Source organism: Terrapene carolina, unplaced genomic scaffold (genome assembly GCF_002925995.2).
Source record: "Terrapene carolina triunguis isolate 2854851 unplaced genomic scaffold, T_m_triunguis-2.0 Scaffold714, whole genome shotgun sequence".
Classification (NCBI taxonomy): domain Eukaryota; kingdom Metazoa; phylum Chordata; order Testudines; family Emydidae; genus Terrapene; species Terrapene triunguis.
This window is the reverse complement of record NW_020665065.1, coordinates 6,628,281-6,653,052: the sequence shown is the minus strand read 5'-3', so window position 1 is coordinate 6,653,052 and position 24,772 is coordinate 6,628,281. Positions and strand designations below refer to the sequence as shown.

The following is a 24,772-nucleotide window of genomic DNA, read 5'->3' as shown; positions in this document are numbered from 1 at the left end:
GGGGATTGGTCCTGCTTTGAGGAGGGACTAGAACCTCCTGAGGTCCCTTCCAACCCTAATATTCTATGATATGATTCTATGCCTAGGCTAGGTTGGTTTGTCAGGAAAGGTTTTGAACCAAAGCTTTGGCTCAACGTTTATTCCCTTGACCCCTCAGTCATTTAAATGTACTTTCATGCTTGTCCCTAATCTGCCATAAACTTTCAGGCCATGCTGCCCGGGCAAACCCTTTGCTCCATCATCTGCTTTTAAGCAGCCTTTGAACAAGCTTTAGTGCTCATGCACACAGATGTATCCCCACCAGTTTGCTGCTTTTCCATTTTTTCTGTCCAGAGCAGAGTAAGGGGAGTAGAATACACATCCTATTCCAGACCCCATTTTAGAGGGGACACTAGAGGAGGTATTTTAATGGGGGGCAGTTGGCTATAATCCAGACAATTAGGATCCAGGTCACCCAAGGCTGACAAAATTAGCACAATGGTGTGTAGATTTTAGACCCACAGCTGGGTTTGCTAGACAGTCCACAGAGAGGAGCTACTTAGGTATCAGCAGAGACCAACATACAATGGCTAGATGTTAAATGCATTCTCCTAGCAGGGAGCCTTGCATTTAGGGCTGGAGTTGCTATATTCCTTCCAAGACATAATTTCAAAGATTACTCCTTGCTGCTATGCAGGCAGGGAATTAGCCTCCTAATTTAGATAACCTCTGCTGAGTCTCTCTAGATCAGCACACCGGTCTCATCACTACTAGGAGTTTATTTTCAGCGCTTAGCCCAGCCTGTCCATCTGGGAGCCACACGTGAAGAACAGGGAAAGGAATGGAGGAGGAGAAACAAAGTTCAGTAGGAAGCTACCTGCATTACTCATCTCACGATGCCGACTTGGGCACGCAGAGATGAAACCGTCACACCAGAGACCCTCCGAGTCACTGCTGATCTTATCTTGGTCTGTGGAACAATGACGTTTCTGGGGCCCAGCTCAGAATTAGGGATGTTTCTGACTGGGATGCAGCTGGGCAGATACGTTCTCCTCTGATGAATCTATTTATAGCAGGTGGTGGAGACAGAATCGTGTTGCTTCCTGCAGCAGGGTTTGGAGGAGGATAATGCAGAGCGTAGGCACACTATTAACTGTTTCATCCAAATCACTCTGGATGACGCCTGTTCCTTTGTAGTTTACACTGAACTCCCTAACGGATCACGGTGTGGCTTCCAGAGGGAGAACATAGCACCGGCAGCAGTGGAGCTTGGCTAATGTGCCTCCACCCTGACCTCCAGGGAGAACTTGGCGTAAGAGTCTGTCTTACTAGAGGCAAGGGATTTGCCATTCTGACCCTGGCCTCTTTGCTGAGGCGGGCAGCTAAGGTACCAGTTAGTGCCTGTTGCAATGTGGACAACTGTCCACTAGGCCCCAGCTAAAAACCTTCATACGGCATTTTGTCTCTCCAAAATATTTGTACGGGTTGCCCAACTAAGTTCTGAAGCGTCAGCTCCCCACTGTATTGAAAACAGCGGGGTATATGGACGAGTTGCTTGAGTTGTACAAAGCAGAGAGATTGGGGAACAAGGCTCATTAACTGGGGTTTTGTGGAATTGCTCTAAATTAGGCACAGAAATCAGAAAGAAAAAGAAAAAAACCCCACCAAACCCCAGGGCCCACTTAAAGCTTCACTTATGTAGGCAAGTGAACAGCACCTGGCTGTAGGTCTCTGGCCCAAGGCTGGGAAAGGGGAAGTACTCCAGTTAGGAGTGGTGTGTGGCGAGGAGAGGGGAGCAGCTCCGTGATGTGCGGAGATATTAACACAGGCCCAGCACGCCCGCTAACCAGTCCCCCTTTCCATTCCCATGGAGCATGCCCCTGGCCGGCAGTGAGGTGTCTGCTGAGAACGGCTTAGCGATGTCTGGAGGTGGCACATCATCTTCCCGTGAACTTCAGGCTGTTTTTCATTCGACTAAGGAAGAGCAGCTATTTTGACAGACAGAAAAATCAGGGAATAGGATTTCTTAAAGCCATGTTGAGCTCAAATTCTGCTCTCACACCTATGCAACTACACTGCAATTAGTGGGGGTGCGCGAGCTTAACAGAACACAATTTAGCCCCTCACTGGGGTAGAGAATTGGGTGGGAGGGGATACAATGGCCACCATCTTGGCTGACACACGGGACTGAACTGGGCACTTCCAAAGCTAAAAGCATGAGCTGAAGAGTCAGGGTGCCTTTGCTGGTGGCTGTAACCACTCACGTCCTCTGTGGGTTGGCACGGGGGGGGGGGGGGGGGGGCCGGGGGGGTTTTGGGCGTGTGTTTTCAGAACATCCCCACCGTCTCGAGGAAGTTCTGAATAGCACCGACAGAACCGTGCTGGTCCCAAGTGTCCACGGATTGGTAGAGCTTGCTCTAATAATAAATCCAAGATCAATGTCAGGAGCTCACATTGCCTGGTAACAAATTCAAAAGTAGGCACCTGGGGAGTGATTGGTCCGTATCTCCCTGAGAACACACTCCCGCGTGGACTTCGTGTGAAGGCCAAGACTATAACAGGGATCAAAAAGGACCTATCCTCCATGAACTTACCTAATTCTATCAATTACTATTAGCCAGGATGGGCAGGGATGCACACCCATGCTCTGAAGTGTCTCTAGACTCTGTTTTCCAGAAGCTGGGAATGGGCAACGGGATGGATCACTGGATGATTACCTGTTCCGTTCATTCCCTCTGGGACACCTGGCACTGGCCACAGTCAGACGACAGGATACCGTTGGCTAGATCGACTATTGGTCTGACCCAGTCTGGCCGTTCTTATGTACATCTGCTCCCTAACATGTTGTTTTGAAACACACCTTCCTATAATATTGCCAAGGACCAGTAGCAATGTTAATGAAATACTTCAGTGAGGACGGTACAGTAGAGGGGGAAAGAGGATTGTACAATCACCAGGGAGGTTAGCATTGTTTGCTGTAGTGAAACTGCTGGCTTTTTTCACCTCCCCTCCATGGTCCCTTCCAAACCATGCACAAGAGTGTTCAAACTAGCCAAAAATGTCAGATAGGGGTTTGCTGCAAAAGTGCCTCCTACTCAGACACTGCCCCGACCCCAGATGACTCTCTCCACTCAGTAAGACTCACCACTGCTCCTTCGTCACAGCTGCTGCCTCCCACAAGCATTCCATCGGGACCAGTGGAACAGCAGGTCGTACGGGTCTAGCCACGGATCCATAGGAAGAACCCAGCTACTGGTAACGTTGGCAGCTGCTAAGTGGTAAAATGACTGCTGCCTCTATCCTTTGCCAGAGATTTATCAATGATACATTCAACTCAGCTGACCATTCTGGTCAGGAGACAGATGAATGAATCCACCCTGGGTGTCTATTTTGGTATAACCCTCCCCCACTCCTAACCACCCACCCCCATTCCCCAGGAGGGTCAGGCTCCCATCAAGCCACCAGAAGTGACCCAAAAATTTACCAAGTTGAGATATTTGCCCCTTGCGCCCAAAGTTCTGTTTTAGTTTCCACTCCCACTGCCCCCGCTCTGGGCTCCGGCTGGTCAGTTGCTGATGGACCCCAAGTGTTTAAAGGACCAAGACGCTCATTTTTTCCTAGCAACACCATTTCCAGGTGGGGTTTGCAGCAGGAGGCACGATCCAAGATAGCAAACAGACATCGTTTTAAAGAAGCACCATTAACCAAAGGGTTTATAAAGAGATTCCTTTGTATTGGAGATCAGTCAAGTGAGTCCAGGGCAGTAGCCTGAGCCCGTGCAACCACTGGTGTCTCATAGTTCAGCAAACATCTGCCTCTCCCATGCCCCAAGCAGTAAAAAAATGAAAAAAACAAAACAAAAAAAACCTTCATCTGAAACGGGAGTGGGGAATAATAAAAGGGGGGGGAAATCAATAAGCGCCCCCGAGAGAAGCAGCAGGATGTGGCCACGCCAGGGGTCAGAGAGCACTTCTGCTTTCTCCGCCAGCGGGCAGCGTGGCCAAGATTGCACCGGGGACACACACACAATGTGCATTTGGAAGCGGCCTGCTTGTGTGCTGGCCACACGTTCCTCCGGCCCTGCCTTCGGAAGTTCATCCCGGATCCATGTCTCTCGAGGAGATTTCTGCAACTCCTCCCTCCTGCTCCCATAACACGCCATTCTCCTCCCAGGCGCTCTGAGCCGACGGCACCCTCAGTAGTAATCGTCCTTCTTGCTCTCAGCTCCTGGGACGCCCCCACGGTCCTTGTGCTCCTGCACTAGCTCCAGGTCGTCGTTATCGTCCACCTCCCCTCCATGATCCTCCTATTTGCAGGAAGAAAGGAGAGGCGGGGAAATCAACACTGAATAGAAGCAAGAGCCCAGCCCAGTCAGACAAGTGGTCGCCAGCATTCATGGTTTCGCCACCAGTTAACGTGGGCTGGGATCCAGGAGATCTGGGTTTGATTCCTAACCCTGCCTTCCCTGGTGACCTTGGGCAAGTCACTGAAAGTCTCACCCCCACCTGTTAAATGAGGATGACCATCCTTCCTCCCTCTCACCCTGTGTCTTGCCTCATCGGTTTAGATGTCAGCTCTCTGGGGCAAGGACCATCTCTTAGGCCTAGGTTACACTAGAAAACTAGGTTGGTTTAACTATATTGGTCAGGGGTGTGAAAAATCTACCCCCCTGAGTGGCATTGTTAAGCCAACCTAAGTCCCCGTGTAGACAGGGCTATTGCCTCGCGGGGAGGTGGATTTCCTACTCCCATGGGAGAAACCCTCCCAGCGTAGGTAGGGTCCATGCTGAAGCACTGTACAGCTGCAGCGTTTTAAGTGGAGGCAAGCCCTTACTGTGCGTTGCACGGTGCCAAGCTCACCGGGAGGCCGGTCCCAGGGGACAATACTTTGGACTCTGGGGAGTGCCAGGGGTGCTAACTGTAATTCAACCCAGGATTTAACTGCGTGAACCCTGCAGGTGCGAACTTACCAAAGTCCTCTTATTTTTCAAGGACTACTTGAGTATGATCTCAGTTCCTACAGACAGTGCATACAAGAACATATACTTGGGATTCAGGGAAAGGGTGGGAGGGGATAGTGTGATTTACAGTTAATTGGCCAATTAACACCCTGACCTTCCCTGGGTTCTGATGCACTTAGTTGGCATCTTTAGGCATGGATACCCAACCACCTACAGCTTGCAAGCAAATGGGGGTAGCTGTAAGTGGTACCTGGCCTGTGCCGAACTACTCAGAGATCGGTGCTCAAGATTCAGCACAAACAAAACATACCAGGGCCTCATACTGCTCTGGAGCTCAGCAACCTTCGGGCTGGCCCCAGCTCCCCAGGGGGAGCCTCTCCTGGCAGCCAAGGGCCCTGAGCGCCAGCTGTATTAGAGCCGTTGGCCTGAGAGCAGCACTCTCTCCCCTGCAGGGTGCTTACATGCAGCCGTGCAACTGCTCATTACACTTGTGGGCCCGGACTGGTACTGAACAGGAAGCAGGCTAGGGAGAGACAGGCACAGCTTGGGCCCATCTGAACAAGACGCCAAATCTGGCACTGACGTAGCACTTAAAAGCCTTGTGCTGAAGCCTGAGGCGCTTTGCTTCCTGCGCCATGGACAGCCTCCCACCCCACCACCAGCAGCACACACACAGGACAAGCAAGATGGGCTTTCTCCCCCCGGAAGGCTTCTGACCAGCAGGGACACTTTGGGGCACAGAAAGGGGAGGGGGCTCCAAGGTAGATTTTTTATTACCAATGACGCTCGCCAGCAGCCTGGTCTCTCTCTCCTCGTCGGTTTCTAGGAGACAGGCTGCTGCGGGCTCGGCTGTCGCCTGCTTCCTACCCCCTTCTAGCTTCACTGAATCAGCCAGGCCTAGAGCTGTGCTCTCTGACCCAGGTTCTAACAAGCACATCTAGCCGTTAAAATAGCAGAAGAGTCAAAAAGTGCTTCCAGGCCTCTCTCAAATCTCAGATCCCTGCCCGCACGGGCCGGACAGCACGGGGCCACTTGAATCGGGTACAAAGCACGGCTCAGGCTTTGGAAAGATTCCACTCCAGATCTGCTGCCTAGAGGCTATTGGGACTGATTTCCTAGAAACACATTAGCTCAGGGGTTTGCAAACCTCTGTTTGGGGCCAACGTCTAAACAGAGATTGTCTTGGGGACTCTTCCCCTCCCATTTCCTGACCCCACCCCACCCCCACGGTCTCCCATCTGCCATCACATAACATCCCTGTGACAACTACAGCACTTAACATGGAAAAACACCACTCGGCTGTACTTTAGCACACTGTAATGCAATTCAGTGGCTGGAATCAAAGAAAAGGAGCCAGCATCATGAGGTCTCCAACCACCACCAGCTCCATGCGGTTTAGGAAACGCCACTTTAGAGTGAATGCCAGGGCTCCATCCCCACCGAACACGGAGCTGGCGCGCCATTGCAGAGCTGCCCTGCATGGTACTACAGGAAACCTCCAGTGCAGAATACAGAGATTGCGAGGGCTAGATCTCGCTACCAAGGGAGGAAGTCCCTGACGATGGTGAATGAATAGCCAGATTTTTAAGAGGTGGGTGGGGGGCAGGAGGAGTCCCATGAGGAACCCAAATGACCCCAAGAGAGAGGCAGGGTATGTCACACCCCGCGTTTCGTCATGCCCCTTCCTTTGCCAGCAACCACCCTTCCCGCAGGGAGGAACAGCAAAACTCATGTCCTATATTGCGCAGGACTGCTGCCTTCCTCCCTTGAAACTTCAGGCTGAGCCCACAGATTTATCACCAGTCAATCAATCAAACAAATGCCACACATGTGATCTCTGATACAGAGGGAAATGGCTTAACACCCCCAGAGACAGCCTCCTCTCACGTCACACTGTCATTTGACATTAGGAAATAATGCCCCTCCTGAGCCAAGGAAGCCCACCCCTGCATCTGGCAAGAGGGGCCTAGTGTTCGGAGCACTGGACTGGGAATCAGCAGATCTGAGTTCTATTCCTGGCTCGGCCCCTGGCCTGCTGGGTGACAGGTTGCCTCTCCGTGCCTCAGTTTCCCCATCTGTAAAATGGGAATAATGATACCTCACTTGTAAAGTGCTTTGAGATTTATGGATGAAAAGAGCTCGACATTAACAACTATTTACTCTTCTTACGTGCCAGGAGAGAACATTCAATGGGCTCAGTGGAGATGGTGGGCTGAGGGCTCCCCTCTGACCCAGTGTCAGGGCCAGAGTACTGGAGCTACAGCTAAGGGCTGATCTTGCAGTATGCATGGTGTTACGCACAAGCCGTCCCAAGCTTTTACAAGGTTTGTGGTGGGGATCTGGCTGTCGACTGCAAGCCCCAAAGAGCTGTTTATTCAGCTTGCGCTTCAGGCCATCCCTGGGCAAGCTCTTAAGTAAAAACAGGGAAGCAAGTGGACCCCCATCAGCCAAAGGGCAGTGGTAAAAGAGAGGCAGGAGATGGGGGGTCAGAATGCGGCACTGGAACAGATAGCTAACTGAAGCTTCCCCTAGCCAGAGACAGGGCAGGAAGGGGACACTGCATTGGTTTAGCTGGCACTAAGGAGAACAGCACTGCCAACCCTAAATGATCAAAAACCATCAGGTGGGGCCCCAAAATCATGAGACTGGCTTAAAAAAACATGAGATTAAAAATACATAAAAGTGTGAGGTCTTTTTCTTTGCCTTTGGAGCATTTAGGGTTCACATTTTCCAGCTGCTCTCCTCTTATCATGGTTATTTACTCCATGACAGAGGTCGCACTGCACAGCTGGGGTCAACGCTCCTCCATGTGCCACCCTCAAACCCAGCCAAGACTGGCAGATCGTGGGGGCCTGCTCCAGTATCCACTGAAGGCAAGGGCGTTATTTCACGGGGATCAGCCGGCCCGATCTGCGGACAGCTCAGCACCCACAGCTCCCACTGAGGTTCAGGGGGGCCTCTGAAAATCTGGCCCCTTTCTGGCATTGCAGAAGGTCATTCATTTCCATAAATGTGAGCCAGGAAACCTCAGAATCCCCACCGGCAAGGACACATCCAGCTTCCACAGATGGCTGCTTCTCAGGCACAGCATGGAGCAGGTGAGGAGAGCTGGGCATTATCTAGAAATTGCTCATTAACCCCCATGCAAGTCTTCCTCCTCCCCCGCCTCGCATTTGCACCTCAGAATGAGAGATTCCTCTTTTCATGGTTTTGAAGTGGAAATTACATTTAAATGTTACAAATCAGATGGCAGTAAAAATTCAAGAGGACTCCACAGGAGGCAACAAAGGGCATCTCCCTGTCTCTTCGCAATCAAAGACCTCAGGGAGGCTGTGTCCACGGCAAAATTAGCTTGCCAGGGTGCTGCGATTTAGATACTGAATTCATTTTGGGGGACAAAAACTTAGATCTTGATAAAACAGCTCCCCATACACATACATACACAACTCCCCATTTAAATGGAAAATCATTCCCGCAATCGTTTCTCTTTTGAAGTTAAATGGAAATGGTTCAATTGAAAGCTCTGCCAGCATGGCTGCAATGATCAGGTTATTCTAGTGCCTAGCGCCAGGCAGCGAAAGTGACTCAACATGGCTACAATCAGAAATGAAACTGACATGGCTGCGGTCACTGCCTAAACCAGGGGTTCTCAAACTGGGGGTCGAGACCCTTCAAGGGGTCGCGAGGTTATTGCAAGGGGGGTCGTGAGCTGCCAGCCTCCACCCCAAACCCCGCTTCACCTCCAGCATTTATAATCGTATTAAATATAGAAAAAAGTGTTTTTAATTTATAAGGGGGAGGGGGGTGTCACACACAGACTTGCTATGTGAAAGGGGTCACCAGTACAAAAATTTGAGAACTGGCCTAAGCTAAGGGCAGGGCAAATAAACCACCAAAAATAAAACTCGCCTGTAGTGTTGACAATTTCTGACAATGCCCCAGCTCCCGGAGTCCTGTGATTAGGTGTGAACCTCAGCTTTAATTTAAAAAAAAAAAAAAAAAAGTTTCTAGCCCTCCTGGCTGTGGAGAAAATTTTGAGAATGTGACCCCTTAAAAGGTCCATAACCAGAAGATAAATATTATATATTATTAGTATTACCACAGGAAGAACCACCAAAAACTGTTATTTTAAAAAGCCTCTGGCATGAAAATAATCTCTCATTGTTCTATTCCTGGCTCTGAGATGATGTAGCCCAGTGATACAGGTGATAGAAACCAGCCAGCATTTAAATTGGGGAGGGGGGGGCATGGGGAAGAGGGGCAGCAAAGGGTCGCAGACCTGGCAAAAAACAATTTACATTGAGCTTGGTTGCCGAAGGGTGAACTTTAAGCATGGTCTTACCAAATCTGCTTCTTCCAGATGATGACAGACATCACCACTACCACTACATTTTTCAGACCACGTTAAGCCCTGACAACGCACCATAAAACCCTTGGCCTAAATTGTCCAGAAATGAGTCGAGACTGAGACTGCCTAACTTCAGACACCTTAAAGGGTCCCAATTTTCATAGGGCGGGTACTCAGCACAGGCTGAAAATCAGGCCCCCTCTTTTACAGCTGTCTCAAGTTGGGCACCCGAGATCACACGTCACTTTTGAAAACGCAGGCAAGTAAGGAAGAGAGGCTACCCCGGTTGTAGGATGGTTCTCTCAGAAATCTGCAGCTTTGTTTTGTTCACACAAGTTAACTATGTGCTTACGCCCCATTGACTTGTGTACATACTTGTGTGTTTTGCTGAATCAGGGCCTTCATGGCCCGAGGCGTGAAATCCAATCACCCACCTATCTCAGCTTGCATAGCAACAAGCCATTTTTAACCACTGATCATGCATTTATATCAGTGATGTAGCAGCTTTCCCTTCCGTGTCAGCATCCCCAGAAGGCGCCTTGGGATTCCTGGCTCTGGCTGCGGCAGAGTTAACAAGAAGTAGCTGAAGATAGGTAATCACTCTGCTTTGAAAGCAGGCAGAAGCCCAGAGGGGACGGTTTCTGTTGGAGGCACTTATCTCTCGTCCATTATTAATAACTGGAATAAACAGACGCCACAGCAAAATGCAACCGGCAGAGACGCACCGAGGAGATAGGGGTGGGGGGGGTTCCAACTCTGCTCCCCAAATTAGACAATTTAAACCAAAAGCGGCGTCTCGGCCGTGCTCAGTGACCTGCTAGGGGGCAGGATTCAGCTCGCTGTGGAGATCAAACTACCAGGGAAAGAAGGGAGGTGACAAGGGCCGATCTTGAGATTTCGATGAACTCTCTCCTCTCGCCCCCACCTAATTGTTGCAGCCAGAGCTTTTGGACCCCACTCCTGCATGGGGCTCCGTGCCGGCAGGTGCAGAGCTCTTAGCAGGATCGGGGCTTGGTTTGATCAGGGTGGGGGACGGAAGGGAAGCCCCTGAACAGCATGAGGGTGCTTTGCAATGGCTTGTGTACGTCATTACTGACGTGGGGGGAGGGGATGAGGGTTAACAACATTAAAAGCCTTGTTCATCCTATTCATCATCCAGGGCCTGATTTGCACAGGTGCTGAGCACCAGCGAGTCTAACTGAAGAGAAGGGATAGCTTGGGAGGTACTGAACACCATTGAAAATAAGGCCCTGTGTGCGCGCATGACGCTACTACCCGAGGGCCCCCACTGGGATCGGGGCCCATTCTGTTAGGTGCGGCACAACCGCATCGGAAAATAATGCCACCTAGCTCCTCTACAGCGCTTTCCATCGTATCATTATGCTCATTTTATACATGGGGAAACTGAGGCACAGAGCAGGGGGGGACTTTCCCAAGGAATAGAACGCAGCTGTCCTGAATCTCAGTCCAGTGCTCCGACCATTACACCGCAGAACGGCACAGTCTCTGTCCCGAAGAGCCTGACCCCTATTCCTAGGGCGTTGGGAGCTTTCCCCTAACAGCTGTCCCAACGCACAGGTCTGCCCAACCTCTGCACCAGGCTCAGCTCCTGGTCTCAAACACACCCGCAGCCGCACGACCGCACAGGAAAAGAAGAGGAACCTCAGTGTCGTACAATTTCTTGCTCCTGATCTTCTTGGTAGTCATCCATTGGCTCTTCCCTGGCTTTGTCTGGCCCAGCGGCACCCTGGAAACACAGGAGGGCAGACATTGGTAGGTCAGCCTGCTTTAAAGCTCCCAGAAGCACACACACACCCCCAACCCCAATCCTGACAGAGCAGCAAAGCAGCTTTGGAGACCCAGACTTTCATGTATTAGAGCCCCAGGTCTGGAGGCTGCTGAATCAAGACCCTGGAACATCAGAGGTGACCCCATCTCTGTTGGGTGCTTGTCCCCAATCAACGCTTCTGTCCCCTTTATCCTGCAGGCAGCCAGGGGGGGCGGATGGAGGCAGCCAAGTCATTTCCCAGCAGCCACACGCCTTCGCGTTGGCCTGTGCATGGGAGCGCTCTCACGGTAGGGCTCAGCGCTGTGTCAGAGCTCTGCACAGAGCCCGGGTGTGCAAGCGGCCACCCTGGGTTGAACAGTCCCTACAGACAGTGGGGAAGCATCTGTTAGAGAGAGAGAGAGAGAACAAGCTAGTTGGCAGAGCTGGGCAGCAACCGTACGGCTGAGCTAGCATCCAAGCGCCAGGGGAGAGCTGTGCTGGGCTCTAGGAGACAGCAGGGAGAACGGTGTCCCCGCTCCTCCACCCCACTGCAGCTGCCCAAGTCACATTAGCAAAGCACAGCCGAGCGCAGACCTTCCAGCCAGGAGCCAGCAGCGAAGACCATTCCTTCTATTTGCTGCCCATTCAAATGAGAGATGGCAGTCTGAGAAAACGAATCGCAATTCAGCCTTCCTAGTGCACGGAGGGCTGCAGAGCGCCCCCGCGCCCGGGGAAGCCGCCGGGCTGAGCAGCTCGCACCGAGAACGTCTCCGGACAGGAGACAGGAGCGCAAGGGGGAGTCATGATCGAGCACTCTCTCCACCCACATGCAGGGCCACAGCCTCAGCTGGGGTCAATCAATGCAGCTTCTCCGACTCCAGGTAAGCGCCGGTGATTCGCACCAGCTGAGGATCTGGCCCATGGCTGCTGCCTGTTTGCAGGCTAGCAGGGAAGGAGCCCGGGCTGCTGCAGGGCACCATGGCCGAGCCTGTTAAAACAGGGCGTGGCCATGAGAGAAAGGGTCCGTGGAGGGGGAAAGTCACTGGATCATTCTCCTCTCAATAGCAATGGCTGAGGGCTCTCTGCTCACTGGGGAATATTCATATTCCCTGGAGTCATGGGTTCAAATCCTGGCTGAATCAGTTCAGCTGTTCATCATTCAGAGAGGCTGGGAGCTAAGACACTCAGGTTCTAGGCCCAGCTCCTCCAGTGAGTCAGAGATCGGCACTAGTGGCACTGGCTCAGGAGAGCACCAGGACTGGTATCGGGCAGGGGCAGATTGCGCGGCTTCTGCCCCGCCTGAGCCTGACTCAACCCACCGCAGCCTGCCCAGCCGCAGCGTTAGAGACGAACAGAGCTGGATCTGAGGGGGATTTTCTTGGAGCCTCTTGCTGGCGAGCATGAAATATTAATGCTTTCGATAATTTACACCTCCCGGAGAGAAGGACTCAGACATGCTGATACAGCTTCTGATTAACAGACCTTCACTCAGGGCAACGATTCAGCACCTCCTCATTCACCCGACGGGCTGAGCTGGGAGCAGGCCATCTGCTCCTGCCCACAGCTGCACCGACACATGCCGCCCTCCGGACCCCACCAATGGGACCCAAACTGACTACCCTTCCTAATACCCTCCCCATTGGGCCCACCAGGGAGCGAATTACAGCCTAAGGGAGCAGTGCTCCAACACCAAACCCAGCTGACCGCCCCGGTCAGCAAAGCAAGCCGGCGGAACAGAAGCCAGGCATTGTGCTAAGGTTTGTAGCGTTCACATGGTGGGAAAGAGCAGGCTGAGCAGGGAGATCCAGTAAGAGAGAGAAAGGAAAGCAAACAAGAAAGGTAAGGGGGAAAAACAACAGACGGGGAGTGTTCTGTCCTCTGGTTAGTTCTGTCCTCCATAGGGCTGTTGACTTTATCCTTTCCTGTCAGCCATCTGATTGCCAATGCTCTATTTATACCTTGTGCTTATGCAGCTCTTGATGCTGCAATATAGATTGTAACAAACTCGTAATGACAGCCATTCAGAACCTAACAGCAACAGCAGGGATAGAACTTTCTCAAAAGCACAGGCTTCTCCCACTTGGACTACAGGAGAATCACTGCTTCCTATGAGCAATATAGGACTTCTGACACACAGTTGTGCAGTTCTGATTCCATCCAGTAGTTCATTAGAAAGAAACTGACCAAGCTGATTAAGGAGTTTAAATTTTCCTCCCAAAGGAGTGCTAAGTTTGCACAAGTTCTCACTGCCAGCGCCCTCAGGTCTTTCCTCCTAAGGTACCTGCACTCTGTCCAAACAGCGTGAACAGCTCAGCCTAGCCTTATGCAAAGACAAATAGTTAAGGTACAAATTCTTTTCCCACTAAGGAGCTGGAGGGTTTTATTCAGCAGATGCAATCCTGCAGTGGTGGGCTCTTTGCTTCAATGTCTATTCCATTGGTCTGGAGTGTTTTTAGACTTGCTACCAATCATCGGTTTAGAGCCTGACAGATAAAATGCTGCTTTTAAAAACAAGTGACACAGAGAACGCTCGGCAGCCTGTCAAAACAAGCTAATATTTCCCTGCTGCAGAGTCTCACTCCAAACAGCAAGAAGTGCTTTACAAAATGAATGGCTTCCTTCTGCAAGCGAGCATCTCCTTGGAGGAGACAAGATTCTCCCTCGCACAGCATAACTGCCACCAGTCCACCACGGACGCGGCCACATCACAGAAACATGGAAATCGCCAAACTAGACCAAGCAAGGTCCATCTAGTCTAGTGTCCTGTCTCCAACCATGGCTACAATCAGGTGCTTCCCAGGAAGGCTCGAGAATCCTGAAGTAGGCAGAGAGGGGATAATCGGCCCCCCACTTTAGATCTCACCCTGGATTCTAATCGTGCAAAGCTGGCTTAAGCCCCAAAGTAAAGGATCAAATTTCTCCAAAATTTTGATTGTCCTTAAGTGTGATAAGCCAAGATATTCTGACTATCAGTTCCCCTTTGTGGGTCTAGTTAAATTCGCGGCCTTAGCTTCCTGGGATTAAACCGCGGCGCTCATTGCCCCAGGGTCTGTGAAAAAGGATTTCCTTTGATCGGGTTTGAATGTTTCACCTTTTAATTTCATTGAATGTTTCCTGGCTCTTGTGTTGTGAGACCGAGGGGAAAGAAGTTTCCGAGGTACCTTCTCTAGACCCCGCATCATCTCAGAAGGAGGGTGTATCCAGAGCCGCGGGGCCCGTAAGACTCTAACACTATAGACATGGCATGGGATATGCCAGGATTCCCAGATTTCAGCCCTCCTGTGCTTACACCTATTGCCAATGGTGGCAAGTGGCCACAGTTGGAATAAAGTCCACCTTACAACCAGATTTCTGCCTTCCCTTCGCCCCCTGAAGAATTACGGTCTTGGGAGGCCCAGCGCCCAAAGTGGCACCGGAACGGGCTGAAGAGCAAGTGGGACATGTTACGCAATAGCTGGGCAGAGAACAGGTGCTGTGGGGTGCTGCCATGCCAGCCTCAGAGCAGGTGGAAGAGGGAGAAAGGAGGGCAGCTTGCCAGTAGCTCCTGGAAGCCAAAAGAAAATTGGTCATGACCCAGCTGGAACTCCATAGCCACAAGCTGCCCAGAATCAGGAGCAGGAGATGATGGGGGAAGGGTTCTCTCACTGCCAGCCCATCACAATATAGCATTGGGGCTTAGGGGTGAAAATTCTCTTGGGAGGCATGCATCCTCTTCCTCCTCTCACTTGCAGGGCCAAGAACCCTCTTCCCCCCCCCCCCGACACCCCTCCCTGCAGAAATGGCTTCCCCATCACATTACATTACCTTCAGCGGCTTCTTTGTCTCCTCTTTCCCTAGCACGCTGGGGTCCTTGTATTTGTCTGATTGGACCACCTTCTCCTCAAAATCCGGCCTCTCCAGCTCGGCCTCCTCAAACTCATCTTCCCCTTGGTTATTGGGGTCCTGAGCAGGGTCTGCAGCATCATCAGGCATCTGGGTGAGAGAAACCTCTTGTGAGCACCCAGCACCCCCACACCCGGTGGCCAATACGAGCTGGCTTTCTCCAGCGCTTCAGCTCAGGCCAATGAGTGGGAGAAGCTACAGCTGGGGACACCTGCTTCCAGGAAGGAGGGCTTCCCACCTCACTGCAGCAGTCCTCCTCAGGCTGGATCTCAGGGGTTTAGCCAGATCAGAGTCTCCTCAGATGAGGCTGTAAGAAGTTATGGCTAGAGGAGGTGATGGGGCCTAGCAAGAACAGGCAATCTGCCCCCCTCACCTCACTTTCTGCCCCTGCTGAAATCCCAGGCATTGTGTGTGTCTATCCTGTGGGTCTCTCCATCGGTCCAGCTACGTTGGTAAATGAAGAAACACTCAGCAGAAGTTGAGTCTTAATGAAGTTCTTAGGAAGTCATTGCCTGGAATCTTTAGCAACCCAAGGAAGGAAACCACCTCACATCGGAAAGTTGTTTCATTGCCTGTGAGGCAAACCAACTCATTGGCAATAGGTGCGATGACCTTAAATCAGTCCCCCGGAAAGGAGGAAGCTGTACTCTGTTTATCAAACCAACCTCAGAAGAAAAAGCTGCCTTTAGCCAAAACAAATCTGCATTTTGACACAACGCTCTACGCCTTGTTATGTGCGTGCTGCTTTCAGATCTAAAGCTCCGGGAACCATAAACCAGGATGGTTTCCTTGGCACAGATGTTCTCAGGAGATACATCGAACCCTGAGCTCCAGCAGAGAGGGGCAGACACACAGCTCCAGGCAGTGGGAGAGGCAAGACTTCTGCCTTGTAGCAGATCAGCTAGAAACATACCCTGTCACTGAAATAAAAGAACGGACCGGCAGGGAGAGGAGGCACCATCATCTCTTGTGCTTAATATCTGCCATGGTTTTGTTTTGTTATTCTCCTCTGTAGGTCACCTGGGAAGAGTTTGTTTCCTCTAGTGCAGCTGGATCAGTGTTGACTCCTATCTTTGGGGGAGGGGGAAGAATTACCAGCTGGCATCCTCAATGAAAACATCGAGGTCCTCCCCTCTAGGGAGGGCAGAGAAAGGCGAAAGCCTGTGCATGAGTCAAGGTCATGGATAAAGGTGTGATGTCTCAAGGACCTGCAGGCACCATGGTGGGCAAAAGAAAGTCAAACAGGCTGGAGGGTCCAAGGCCCTGCCAGTGTCATGGAGGAACACTCTAGAAATGCGTAGGGAAAGATCACTTCTGTCTGAAGTTACTGCTACTCTTAGGGGAGCCTGGGCTCTCTCCTTTAGCCTCTCCAAGCTAAGCGAAGGGAGATAAATGGAGCTGAAGCTCTCCCGATGGACATCGATTACCGAACGAATCTCACTTGGCACTTCCATAGCGTATCTCACCTTCAGAGCACTTTACAAACCACCAGTGAATTAGCCAAGCTAGCCCGACCAGCGTCATAAACACCAGTCAGTGCATTGCCTCTCCCGGAGCTTGTCAGAGAAAAGGATGTGCCAGTACATTTTTCCCCCTGTGATCTGATCAGCTTTACAGATAGTTGAAACAACCTCCTTCCGCTAGGGCAGCGGTTCTCGGCCCTTTTCCATACAACAAACAGCACCCGCTCCTCGGGATCCCTCCCCGCACTCACGCAGCAGAGATCTAACTGGGACCTATTTAGTCATATGGGAAAGGCAGGGTGCTCAGGGCCCCCTGAAACAGCAGGTTTGTGGCCCCCAAGGTGACAGATTCTGCAACTGCTTATATACAAGATGTCATCAAACAGCAAATAAATATTCCCCCCTCCCCTCAGACGCACACATGCTCTGTTTGACCAGCTCTGCTCTGCCAAACACCCATCAGAGAGAGGTAATTTTGCCTGTTTTTAGGGTAGGAAAAACGGAGGCATAGAAGTGACTTGTCTGATGAGAACTCGTGGGAGGGATTGGGATTAGAACTCCCAGCGCTCACTCTGTGCTGACCATACCTCCCGTTAGCACTCGCATGGATGCTAGGAAAACGCCCATGATTCTTCATTAAAACAACACCTTCTTGGGGGTGGGGGTGAGAAAGATCTGGGAATGAGGTGCTACATGGGCTGCATGGAAAGTTTCTGCTTGAATGGAAGAGTTTGGTGTCCAAATCAGATTCAAGTGATGACATCATGGCGACTTCTCTTACCATTGGCTCCTGGACCACCGCCTCTTTTTGCGTGTGCATATTCTCTTCTCTTTCGATCATCCCAGCATCTGCAAGAAAAATGAAATGAGTCAATCCGGCCGACCAAAAGGCTCATCCAGGGAGCAGCAAAACCCACAGGGCACTGGCAATGTGACCGTTTGGCCCTGTGCGCCATGGAAAGTTCTCTCTCTCCTAGAGAAAGAGAGTGAACTGATCACTCGTGCCTACCTGGGAAAGACACTGCATTGGGCTGTGATGAAGCATCCCTGGAACCAGAGAGCAGGTTGGTTACCACACCCGGGAACAGGTATAGAGTGGAAGCTGATGCATTGATGTCTGCCTGTCTCTGCAGACAGGCAGACACAATAGCGTGGAGGGGTGTGAACTGCTCCCCATTCATTGCAACGGGTTAATCCTGGTGCCTAACGATAGTATGTTAAAATGTCAACATTGACTGTTTCATCAACGACCACTTTAGTAGGCATCTAAATAATAATAGTAGTGCTTATTTGCCACGGCTGGACGCAAGGACAGCGCTCAGGTAGCAAGTTGCGGTCAAGGGCAGCAGGGAAAGGAGCAATTCAGTCCCCTGCCTCCAAGATCTGAAGTCACCTTTGCCCCAGCTTAGCAGAGGCACTTCCACTGCCTCCTCGGTGCCAAAATCCAAAACCACCTCCCGCATATTCGTGGGTGCCAGAAACCCCCTCTACCCAGCTGCCAAAACCTTGCCTGGCATCTATGGTGCGGGTACGTGCTGGCGACACAAAAACCTCTGGGTCTGTTGACCACTGACGACGTGGGGAAGAGTAGAAAAGACATTTAACACCACAACAAAATGTACACTCCCAGAAACACTGCACAGACGGGCGACACTGGGGGGATGGGTACATCATTTCAGGGTCCAAATCTTGGCATCAGTCTTGTGCGCTGCGTAGGACAGCGGCCTTGACTCACTGTTCTTCATGTCAAGTTTGCAAGAAAAGCGACTCCACGTAACAGTAACAGCTTTTGTGGGCAAGGGATTTGTAAGGCCGCCTTTTTGGAGGCTTAACGATCCTTGATGTGCCAATTACACCCATCTACTTCCTGTTAGGTGGCAAGGTAGCTGGAGTCAGACCACAGGGCGATTGGCTTACTGAGCCACCGGATGCTCAGTCACTCATCTGTACGTTCAGGAATCCGTCTCTCTCTCTGTCCCTTAGGCTACTGCAGAGGCTGGGTGGTATCCATGGAAACAACCCAGTTGCGCAGCCAGTCAGAGAATCGCTCCTGGCCCCGCTGTACCATGGTGGGTTACAGGTCGGTGCCACTTCGCCCTTTGTCGGCGTGTGGCGGTTGAAAATGAAAGGCCGGTGCGCCACGTGGCAAGGGGGAGAAGAAAGGGGAACTACACAGAGCATCCGTTAGGGGGAAAGCAAGGAGGCTCATTATGTTTATTTCTCCCGTCGTACATTTTGGACCCTGCACAGCCCTTTGTTTTGACCAGAGGGAGGCCCAAACCCCCCCAGATCTGGATCCGAGTAGGTCCATCTACAGCATCTGGTTGCGCTGGCTCCAATGGTCATGCTGACCACTGCAGCGGCAAGCAGAGCAGGTTGATATGAGCCTCCAGCATCAGGCTGCCCCGTTCGGCCTGCTGTGTAATCTACAGGGCAAGTATGTCCCAAGAGACGGATGCAGCAACAATCTGTAGCGCTCTGAGGGAACGCGAGGCGCCACACCCACTCTTTCACCCCCAAACTGGCAGGAGCTGGGAGAACCGAGGAGGCAACGCACGTGTCCCCCGAGGGTGCACAAAGCACAAAGGAGGGGCAGCCCATAGGGCTCCGGACAGTTAGAAGCAGGGTTTATGAGCTGTGAAGAACATCCCAATGAGAATCCTGGCGACCACAAGATGGCAGACTCGGGGGTGTAAAGCAGGGCGTGCTGGAAGGAACCACGGGGTGCTAACAGAATAATGAGATGAGTTTCCAGGATGGTTCCCCCACTCAGAAATGACCCCCCCCCCCATTAAACAGCTTCATTCGCTGTAGTCTCTAATCCTTGGGTGCGGAGATGGTTCTCCCTCCAGGCTCATGGTCCAAGTCTGGCTGCATTAGACCCAGTGTCTTTGAGGCCTGGATGCTCTTTTAAATAGCAAAAACAAGCAACAGAAAAGAAGTCCTGCCTGAGACAAGACTCCGGGGGGGTGGGAGGGAGAGAAGAGAGCTGAGGACTAATCACCCATTTTGACAGTGCATCATTTATTATCCTTCTCCTAACAATCCTCGACAAGAACGGCCATAACGAAGGCCGGGGGCAGGGAGCTGGGGCGGTGTTTCTGTGCTGTCTGTCATCAGCATTAGCCAAGGTTTCCCTCTTGAAACATTAAGTAAGACCAAGAGGCAACAGGGCTCCCACTTAGATAATTTCATGGCCTGGGCCGTAAAGTAGTTCCCTAGGGCATTAATCCCAATTAAGACGTGGAGGCCAAGTCCTGCTGGTCCCAACATCCCCCCCATCCCCACCCCCGCAGAGCGAGCCTGTTTCCTTCAAAGAGGAGTTTGCTTTGAAGTGAGGCAATTAGTTTGATTCTTCTGAGGGAACTTGTTGATAGTAGGTCATTTAAAGATGAAATACCAGCTGGGTCCTTCTATGGGAAGGGACAAGGCATCTGGGCTTTGAAACAAGAACATGGCTTCTCCTCTCTTTCTCACGCAACCCACACACTTCTCTTTGTCCAGTTGACTGGACCCGATCAGCACGGGATCAGTTTAATATCTAACATGTCAAATATTTGAGAGGTTCTCCTGCAGTGGAAGGGCACTGACACAATGATCTAGACCTTTCCTCCCTATCTTTATTATGGCCTTATTATCGAAGGCTCTGTTAGTCATACCGACCTGCATCTCTACCCCTCACCACCACCACTATTCCTAATCCGAGCCCTTTCCTGAGCAGAGAATGAAAACTGCGCCAAAATCCACTGGCAAGAGTTCAGGCTGAGACCACCAAACTCATTTTCACTTGTGATCTAAGTCAGGATTTGAACCCAGATCCCCAGAGGCTGAGGACAGAATCCAGGAGCCCTGACTCCTAAACTTCCTGCCCCACCTACTAGCCAACTTGTCTAAGGAATATTTCATTCAGAATCCCAGTGACACTTAGATATAGGTCACTGACCAAAGGCAACAGAGACTTTGTTAGCTCAACTTGGTCTACTAACCCCATGCGGTTGCTTTGATCAAATATGTATTCTTACTGTAATTAACACGGTTATTAGCCTTTTAGACCCGAGCAGTTAATCAATATTTGAGATCTTGTGGATTGTTTCAGTTAGGGACAGAAATTGATGATGGAGTCAGGTATTTCTTTGATGCAATCCTGTTTATTTACAAAGAATGTACATAAAGTCCTGTTTCCCTGAACACACTAGGAATCAAAAAGCAGGGAGATAGTTTCTCTTTTCACAGTTCCAAGCCCTTTTCCAGCCAGCACTCTGCTCAAAAGCTCTCACTTTTGTTTTTTTCCCCTCAAGGTCACACATTTCTCTCGCTGTCTCTGTGGCTTCCTTGTTGCCTTCACTCTTTGAGGTGTTTCTGCTGCTTCTCTCCTGCACACAGATGCACGGCTACAATCAAATATATCCCTCATCCTTGCATTTGTTATAAGGTCCCCAGGAAACTCCTTGGACCACATGGCCCACCCACTGCCCAGGCTTGAAAGCAATCTAGTCCTTGGGAAGTCATCTTCTATTGTTTCCGCTATCACTAAACGAAGGGGAAATTCATTGTTCCCCCAGTTCCCCTGTTTGGAAGGCCGAAGCTGTCCAGCATGACAACAATGAGGTGGTACAATCGCCCAACCCTCAGCTTAACAGTATTTATACATTATGCCTGTGAAGTGAAGCAGAGATAAAGGCTCTTCCCTCGCAAACCTCAGCTGGTGAATTATTCATGAACCAGTTTCCTGGCCTGATGATAGGTTACACCGGGTCAAATGCTTCCCCCTTCTCCCCTTTTTAATGGCTTCCCTTGCAAATACATTATTAGATGGCTGAGCCAGTCCAGGGAGTCTGAATGCAGTTGGAGCAGCAGAGGGTACAATTCTAACATGTGCCAAATGGTTTGAGGGCTGGTCTCCCCCAGCTGCTCAGACTTTGAGTCTTCCAAGATGGTTGCAGTTGCTGCATTTGTCTGACTGACTAATGGAATTAGCTGGCCTTTGAAATGGCTTGCTCATCGCCCCCAAGGGATGCTGGGAAATTCATCACCATGATTAAGATTGGAATCCCTCTTCCAAACAAACAAACAAAAAAGAAATCACATGGGAGACTGAACTCAAGTCTTCCAAGAAACAATGGAAGGGGATTCTCCATCCCTCTCTTAGAGACGGGAAACAAAGTACCGCGACCTGTGTGCACATTGCTTTAGTACATATGATGCACATGGCCTGGAGAAAGGGGACAGGTCAAGGTTGGATGAAAGGGCCGCCCTAACTGCGATAACAAGATGATGCACTGCACTCCTCAGATGACAGAGGAGAATAAGGGCAACAGCCTCTTCTGTAAATTACTACAGGAGGTGGGTCCTTTCTCCTTCCATCCCTAGGAAAACAAATTCCTTAGTCATCCATAAGGGGACTGCAGATTTAACATCTTCCTCCTAAACACAGCAGCAGGGAGGATGTCAGGGGATTCCCAGAGCCAGGCTCCATTTCTGCACTTTGCAAGGCAGGGAGGAGAAGAGTTTTTAAAACTCCTAGCAATTGTACTTCATTCGCAATCAAACATACCTTGGTTTACCTGTGCTCTGAGCCGATCGGCGCTAACCCTAAGCAGGGCTGGGCTATGTCAGTATTTGAATGGGGGTCCTCCCAGGAACACTTGGGGAGTGCATGTATTAATGCTGGAGACACTGGGGGCTGCAAGCATTCTCCTGCAACGCTGAGAATCCAAACAGGACCGAGCTAGGGCATGAGGCAGAGGAAGGGACTAGAAACTAGGGTAAAAGTGACCAAGTTTGGATTATTTAAAATACATGATATCTCTTGACAAAAATTTCAAATTAAAATTTCTCTTGAAGTTTTTGAGAGACTTCCTTTGTTCAAAAGCCTCCCTCTTGGTAAGCATAGGTCATTACTGTACTTCACTGCGTTATGGAAACCATACCCATCTCGAGTTCCTCATCATCCGTCCCTTCCTTGTCTCCTTCCCGATTGGCTATCGGATGCTCTGCCCCTCTTTGTTGATTGGCCAGCAACAGATTGCCATTCTGCTCAGATCTGGTGTCAAAGTGAAGGTGCTTTGGGTAACCGTGCACTTGTTCCTCATCCATTCGGGCATTCACTTTGTTAACAATGTCTTGCCAGCTGCAGCAAAGTAAGAAACAAAAAACAGAATAAACCACACAGCTTGTTGGCATTTCATAATCTAAATGCAAGCAGGAAAAACAAACAAACAAAACAAAACAAAAAACAGAGAAACCCACCTCCCACACATTCAAAACTCCTGCCTAATTGTACATCTCAGGCAAAGGAGCCGATTGCATTAGTTATCGCTGCAAGCTACATGGAAAAGCTACAGAACAATTTATGTGCTACACAAATGCCAAATAAAATATGCTTTATAAATGCAATGTATTATTATTAGAACTGCTTTAATCTCTTATTCATGCACTGTGATAACTTATCCATATAGCAGTGGCAATATTTTCTAACTCCAAATTGATACATTTACATGCTTCCCACATATTAGAAGGCATAAATTTGCCTTTTTGGAAAAATACCAAACCAAAAGTCCTCTTTATGTCTCAACCTTTATTTAAAGTAATAATGCTGCTTGTACCACAGTCTTCTAGAATAATTAGTCCAAACTCTGAAGACTCATTATTGAGAACTGTAGAGTTTTGGAGGACGGGTGCAGAAAGCCTTTTTAAGAAAAGTAATGATACAGTAAAAGCTTTGTCATCCGGCATATTGGGGGAAAGGGGGGTGCCAGTTAGTCAAATATTCTGGTTCACTAAGAGTTATACTTACCAATGGAATACCAATTTTCTGGACTGAGGCAGAGAGATAGGGTGTGGGAAGGGGTACAGGCTCTGGGCTGGGGGTGCAGGCTCTGGGGTGGGACCAGAAATGAGGGGTTCAGGATGTGGGTGGGGGATCTGGGCGGGAGCAGGGGACTGGGTGTGGCTGGGGCTCTGGAGTGGAGCCAGGGATGAGGGGTTTGGGGTGCACAAGGGGGCTCCAGGCTAGGGCCGAGGGGTTCGGAGTGCAGGAGGGCGTTTGGGTGCAGGAGGGGGCTCAGGGCTGGGGCGCGGGAGGGGGTTTAGGCGTGGGCTCTGGGAGAGAGTTTGGGTGCAGGAAGGGGCTCTGGCCTGGGGGTTGGGGTGCAGGAGGGGTTTCAGGGTGCCGGATCCTGGCGGCACTTACCTTGGGCGGCTCCCCGCAAGCTGTGACATGTCCCCGCTGCTCCCAGGCGGAGGCGCGGCTAGGCAGCTCTTTGCGCTGCCTCCACCTGCAGGAACCGCCCCCACAGCTCCCAGCCAATGGGAGCTGTGGAGCCAGCGCTTGGGGTGGGAGCAGCGCACGGAGCCCCCCCATAGCCGCTCCTCCGCTTAGGAGCAGCAGGGACATGTCGCCGCTCCCAGGGAGCCAGGTAGGGAGCCTGCTGGCCCCACACCAACCAGACTATAAATCGGACTTTGACTGAAGATCAGAAATGCCGGTTTATAGAGCTTTCTGGCTGGTCAAGTGCCAGCTAGCTCAGCTTTTACCGTATAAGGAACTTGTTGCAGCGTGGCACAGAAGATAGCCTTTTGCTGGTCTATTTTTAAAACAATCATTCTCTCATAAGCTGTTTGTAGTAATTGTGACAGATGTTGTGGTGAAAGTCTACTTGGGTCTCCTCTTTGGGGTGTGTGGGGGGTCTGTCTCTTTTAGAGCCCGACCTCTGTGACCAGCCTGCGAGCCTGCCTCTGAGCTCTGGGGAAGTACGGGCAGCTCCTTCTGGCCAGCCATGAGCTAGGCTGGGAGTTTGATCCTTCCCTGTGAATGCTATGCCTCAAACATGCTCCTGTTCCTACCTGGAACCACTGTCTGTCTGCTTCCCTCTTGGCACAACAAGGCTTTAATGATGGCTGGCGACAGGAGAAATGCCAAATGCCATGCACCTTCTTCTCCTCAATGCTGCCATCTCTGCATGGTATCTGTACCAACCAGTGGGCTCAGAAGCCCATCTCTGCATGGCCAGTCAGAGTCTCCAGTCCCTGTCTATAAACGTGCATTACAGATGCTGAGAGATGGGTTGTGGAGGGGGCTGTACAGGGGTATTTAAGGTAGGATACATATGCAGATATTCTCAACCAGTGCCAGAGGGAAGTGTCTTTTATGCAGGGTACAAAGATGGCCCAGACCTCTCCAACAAGGGGGCTGTTCTCCACCCAACGCATTGAAGAAACGCAACACAATGGGCAAGATTCAAAATCACCCAAGCACCTAGCCTCACACTTCTGAAGATCTAGAACACACTAAGAGCCAAACCCAGACCTTGAGATTCACTCGAGTGGCACCTACCTACACTAGGCTTGAACTTGGCCCTGATTTCTGAAGA

At 50.8% G+C, this 24,772-nt stretch overlaps 1 protein-coding gene across 3 annotated transcripts in view; it reads right to left on the bottom strand.

The window, feature by feature from the left end:
• Nucleotides 1–3,691: 3,691 nt before the first annotated feature.
• Nucleotides 3,692–24,772, bottom strand: part of LOC112107773 (Golgi integral membrane protein 4-like) — a 76,230-nt gene continuing 55,149 nt past the window's right edge. For 2 of the 3 annotated variants that reach the window (XM_026659954.1, XM_026659955.1), the window contains 5 exons: nucleotides 22,331–22,530; nucleotides 17,182–17,249; nucleotides 14,860–15,027; nucleotides 10,963–11,034; nucleotides 3,692–4,285 (listed from right to left, as the gene is read on the bottom strand). In XM_026659954.1, the coding sequence (XP_026515739.1) occupies nucleotides 4,175–4,285; nucleotides 10,963–11,034; nucleotides 14,860–15,027; nucleotides 17,182–17,249; nucleotides 22,331–22,530 (619 nt within the window). In that variant the 3' untranslated portion in view covers nucleotides 3,692–4,174. The remainder of the gene's footprint in view (nucleotides 4,286–10,962; nucleotides 11,035–14,859; nucleotides 15,028–17,181; nucleotides 17,250–22,330; nucleotides 22,531–24,772) is intronic. The other variant, XM_026659956.1, reaches the window with a different exon arrangement.